This window comes from Danaus plexippus, chromosome 26, assembly GCF_018135715.1.
Source record: "Danaus plexippus chromosome 26, MEX_DaPlex, whole genome shotgun sequence".
NCBI lineage: Eukaryota > Metazoa > Arthropoda > Insecta > Lepidoptera > Nymphalidae > Danaus > Danaus plexippus.
The window spans coordinates 4768032-4774083 of record NC_083554.1 but is presented as its reverse complement, the minus strand read 5'-3'; the positions used below and the strand labels follow the sequence as shown (position 1 = coordinate 4774083).

Genomic DNA, 6052 nt, shown 5'->3' with positions numbered 1-6052 from the left:
GACAAAACCTCGCGATATAAACGTAGACTTAAATTCAAATTCGGACGCGAACAATAAAATGGCGTCTTAAAATGGCGGGTAAACACGAAGCGTCTCAGTGTGTTATCGGACTCATTGTTACGCGATATACGTGTGAATGTTAACTTAATATTGATATTGGTTACGTTTTATATATTAAAGATATCTAACGAGGTGGGAGCGAACCGGTTGTGACGTCAGAACACAAACAAAAAGGTTACCAGCGAAGAGGTTTTATTGAACAGCTACCTGAGTTACGCGGTTACATTGTTGGGATGGAGGTTTTTTTGTGTGGTTTACCGAGTTTGTTTGAAATTGAATTGTTATCTCTCGTAATCGAAAAATATTATGCATAGCATTATTATTGAACACATTATGTTTATTTTGTTGTTACAAAAATTTTATGATTCCTTGAATACTAACAAAGGGTCGCTTCTAAGAACTGAGAGTGTTGAATTTACATGAAAGTTGAGAAATCACATCATATAACTTGCGTACTGAATAAAATTAATAATAATTTAAACTCGGTTTAAACCACGGTTTTAAATACGAAGTCGACACCGAGAAAGGTGATTAAAGCATACAATAAATTAGAATAAACTTGTTTATTTTTCTCCGTTTAACTCACTGCACGGTACATGCTTGGCATTAAGATAAAGAAATATTTTATTTCGTTTTCCTTAAATCGATAGATGTATATTAATTTAATCGAATCATACTTTCGTAAGTATGTTCGTATATTATAATTGTTTTTTTATTACATAAATATGATATAATGACAAAATTTGCATAGATAAAGCCTGTTGGATGTTTACCAACAAGCTTTGCATACACCGTTAGGGTCGATGACCTCGTTTTGTTAGTAACTTCTGATAGTAACAGGACATACATACTTGGGCTGGATTTAATTGTGTCTTAACACTTGAGATACGTCTTATAATATGGTCTTTATAAGATATATAGTTTATTCGATATCTGGAATTAAGTATATTCTTAGTAATATTGTATATATTTATTTTTGGGTTCCTGAAGCTATTTAATCAAGATGAGTCTTTTATATCAGAGATGTACGTAGAAACTAATTATGGAAGACAAAAATTTTAAAAGTATGTTCATATATCAAATGATGATATGACGATGACATTCAATATAAATATTATAGCTGATATATCGAAGTATTTTTAATATAAATTGTCTATATACAACAAACACTATGTAAACTTCATAATATTTTTGTTTGTTATCGGATAAGTGAAAAGCATTATCAGGGCACGCACGATCATTGAACTTACAATGCACAAGTAAATTGCACTAGACTTAAATGTCTGTAAAATTAGTTAATACACTCACTGTATTTCAAATTTTAATCATTTGACGTCCTTTTTGTTTAAATTTATGAGTGAGTATGAGAATGTAAACAACAATTCCGGTGTATTTCTTTTTATGTATAAATTAAATTTCTTATTTTTTGTGAAGCAACACTGACGTGATAAAAATTGCAAATGCGTGGTAAATAATATTTATTGATTCATTTCTTTGTTGCGTACCAGTAAAAAGATTCAATTGCCGTCTCTAAAAGGTCTGACAATATGTGATCAGTGGAGTACAAGTAATGAATTAAGTTCTGTTATAAACAAAATGGTTGACTTATAAACGATTCCTGAATAATCAATTGACATTTTATTTATGGCATGCCATTTTAGGCTTTACCCTCAACTAAATAAGATAGCGTCTGGTCTATGTATGGTTTGATGTGTTTTAAAGCGCTTTCGCGTGCGTACTATCACGTGTTAATATTAATTTGAAATTGGAACACGGATTCTATTGGCCGATGGGCATATGACGGACGAAAAAATATTTCAAATTTAGAATATCATTTCCAAATCATTTCATTTGATATTTAAATATAATATTTGTAAGTCACATACATGTACAATGAACAAGCGACTTGCAAAAACGTGTTTCGAAAAAAAAAAAGTCAAATTAAATTCATATTGAAAGTTCAATCCTCTGTAACCCGGGACGGTTCACGATCACAGAGGTGTCAAATGATTATTGCATTCAGTCATTTGTTACAAGTCTATATTTGGCTGAATATAAATATCTTTTTATATCATTTTTAAAAAATAAATTACGTATAGCATTCAGATTGCCATCGTAAAATTAATATTGGCCAGTTTTGTTTATACAGACGGTGATTGAAAAAGAAAAAAGTTTATAGATTATCATTAAAATGCGAGAAAACCTTAAGATAGCCAATATCACCATATATTGTTAGGAAAAAATTATTCAATTATTTATTAATAATCTTTTGAAAAGACAGCCAAGGTTAAGTTGTATCGAGAATAATAGGATATTTTTAAATATTTTTCAAGTGTTAGACAATTCTCCCATAGACCACGGTTACCCCATCGTCACGGTGGCTGGTTCGATACGGATGGTGGCGAGGGAATTTTAATGGAATTATTCTTTTAAAGGTTCCATTCCGTTGAGTTTTGGAGATAAATTAAAACACTACCCGCATGTTACATGGGCGTCTATTAGATTTGTATATTACTGGATTTAGAACCCGAAATATGTAAATACATACATATGCGGTCACGATCAGGAATCGAAGTCGTGACCGGGTAATGCAACTAGGACAAAAGAATAAACCACAATGGTTTCGATAGAAATATTATATATATATATATATATAATTTATAACACCAAAACTTAAGGAAACGATGGAACAATAAGAGGAAGCGTCTGTCTGTACGGACACGGTTGTTGACCTTTGTTTTAGGTTATTGTTAGGGAAACGTATGTTACACTATAGATAGATTGAACCAAGATAAATTACTAACAAATTCCTTTAAGATATCTTCCAATTTCGTGTTTCAACACGCAATTTTTTAATGTTATTCTTAGGAATGTCTAAATTCAAGGGGTAATTTCGAGCATCCTGTGTTGCGATTTAAAAAATGTATATCATTTAAATTTTTATTCATATATAAATTCTAGTTCATACAAATTAGAGTGGGATAGTTTTATATGTATAGTACGTTAATGTAGTGTTTGTACCGGTTTCGGAAGGTTAGCTGAGTAACAAGTATCAGTAATGTAAATAACTGCTATTGTTACAAGTTAAATGTTAAAATATTTAACTTTTTATATGAATTTAAGAAATACTATTATTAATTATGTGTATAATATAATTTTGAAATATAGGTATACCTTTTTGTACGTAAAGCGATTGACGATGTTAAAAAAAGTTAGGTAATGTTTTTCAACCACACCTTCTGCCCTGAGTGAGTCAGCCCCTGACTCATGTATGGACATGTTTTTGTGGTTACAAAAAATACCTAAACCACGTACCACACGTAGTCTCAATTGATATTAGTATTATTTATATGTGATTTTTCGCCAGTGATACCTTATATATAAAATCACATTAAACGAGCAAAACAAACAAACAAAATGTATTAGTGTCAAGTGTCCGCACCCTGGAATGTAACCCACTATCCTTATCAACGACAAATATTAACTTTGACGTACTATCGCTGCGTGACCATATGTTTCATGATTTCGGTACTAAAACATTTAGTAATATCAACTTATTTTGTACCTTATAAATTTGGAATATGGCGTATTAGAGTGGCTAGGAAATATTGTCACCCTTTCAGTTATAGTACTCAGTCGTCACTTTGTCTGGATTTATCGAAATGTAGGTTAAATATCAACACTGCTATGAAATGGCCGAGTGTATCCAGTCAATTCTGATAAAGTAATGACAAATAGATTTTTATTGGTAAAAATATTGCGATCACACGAATAATATTATTTAATTATTCAGTTAATTTATATATTACACGGCGAGTGTTATTAAAATGTAATTGTTTCATACCTTAAATGTATTTGTGTTCAATCGATGCGGATAAATTTTTGAAGGTCATTCAACCCTATCGAAATGGCATTTAAATATCAAGTAAAAGATAACATGTGTGTATGTATTATTGAAAATAAATAATTCAAAAAAAGATACGATTTCTTTTTTATTATACTTCAATATAAATGAGAAGTTTTGTATAAATGCCACGTGTTTCGTGCAGGAGATAGACGCTATGGTGCGATGACCCCGTCTAGCTTAGACTTGAGGTACTCTAAATAAAACTTGATTTACACTAGGTCCTAGACTCTATTGACATCTGAATTAATATTTATTGGAATATTAAGCATTAAAGACTGTTTATATATTATTAATATACATATATATATTATTAAAGTTGTTCTATCACTTGTGAATGTAATTTTATGGCCATTTGATAACATAGATTTTTGGCTAAATTACATCAAAACGAGTTCAGTCGTAAAACACAAATATTAACTGTCTATTTATAAAATCTGGCAAATTGATTCTTATAGATTATATTAAACCATAAATTCTCATTAAAAAATATAATTTTATTTAGTTTTTATAACTCTATGACGCGTTAATTTCATACTTGCATTACATCTTAATCGAACCAATTTTATTAGTAGATTGTAAAGCGAAGGAAACATCGTGGAAGTTGTGTTTTTATATCTCAAGTTCAATCACCGTCATCTCATAACATCTATAACTAACGTGCGACGCCTTAACACCCTGTACAGTGAGTAGAAAGTTGCTTCTAGCGAGTCGAATGTAAAAAAATATGGGAATTAGATGGAACAAAAAATGTTATGGTGTCACTAATGACGTAACAGGGTATTGAACTTACGATATTTTGACCGTCACGATTACTATTGTATGAAGGAAGAACTGTTTCCTTTAACACTTCCTATATTACACATAAAAAGAATATTTAAAATTTATTACAAAACCGGTTTGAACCGATTATTTATTATATATATATATATATATATATACATATAAAAGATTATAAAATCGTAGACAATGTAATGACCGGTCTAGAATCTAGATTTATTTTCTATCTAGATGCATATCGCTGCGTACAATGAACTTTTTTTTTATTCATATTAGTCTCGTTTAAGATTGCATTATATTTATAGCTCGGTTTAGTTGTGTTTTAAAATTAATAAATGTTATATTATTGAGTATTGTAAGGTGAATAAAAAAGGCTTTAGTTTTGAGCAGTATCCATGTACTAAAGTGATCTTATAAACCGAACTCCGTAGGAATACTAATAGACTGCGCGGGAATTTGTACACCTGCCTCTTAGCTGTTTTTTTTTATTATGCACTCAATTGTATTGTATCCTAATTGTATCAGAAAGGAATATTTTACAGAAGCATTAAATTTTAATGCTTATTATATACATTTTAGTACTTTATTATCGTTGTATATCATGAATTCATTGTCTAAGGTGCAGTTTATTAGAGACTAACCTGTCATTTGCAGCTGTCGTCTGGAGGCTGGTGTTCGCGGCGTTCGTGGAGTTCTTGACGCCCTTGGAGTCCTAGGGGTCCTAGGAGTCCTGGTCGGAGTCCTAGGCGAGCTGCCACTCCTTCGCGACGGCGAACCCAGTCGCAGATCAGTGTTCTCAACACACGCTAAAGCCTCAGCACCTGTCCTTGGACTTTCATTCTCCTTATCTTCACAGAATTTCACAGGCGAATCCAATTTCCCGGCCTTATAAGAGCACTCTGTCTCGACATCGAAGTTAAACCGCTTGATGAATCGCTTCCTATCTCTTGCATACTGCTCAGCCATGAGACGCCTCGTTTCATCCCTGTCCGGGGCTCCGAACAGACACTTGCAGCTCCCGCGCCTTCTTCTAGTTGCATTCGCATTCCTCAATATCGAGGACATTTCCAATCTCCGCTGTTTCGGTGTGCGTCCGCCCGCTGCCATAGTCGATGTCAGGTGAGCGCGACTGGTTCAGAACATCTGACTAATCTCCCGAGACGAAACAGCTGTCGGTGAGCGAGAGGGGGATACGAGCGGGGGCGGCGATAGCACCTGGCGAACAAAACCCGCCAATTCTAACCTAAAAGGCCGGGCAGCGTGCGCACACGCTTGCCGACTGAGCGAGACTGACGCCATGTTTCCCGC

General features: G+C 32.9%; 1 protein-coding gene across 1 annotated transcript in view; it reads right to left on the bottom strand.

Moving 5' to 3' along the window:
- Window positions 1-6052, bottom strand: part of LOC116774475 (uncharacterized) — a 6785-nt gene extending 733 nt beyond the window's left edge. The window contains exon 1 of the mRNA XM_032667215.2: window positions 5386-6052. Coding sequence (XP_032523106.1) covers window positions 5386-5851 — 466 coding nt within the window. The 5' untranslated portion in view covers window positions 5852-6052. The remainder of the gene's footprint in view (window positions 1-5385) is intronic.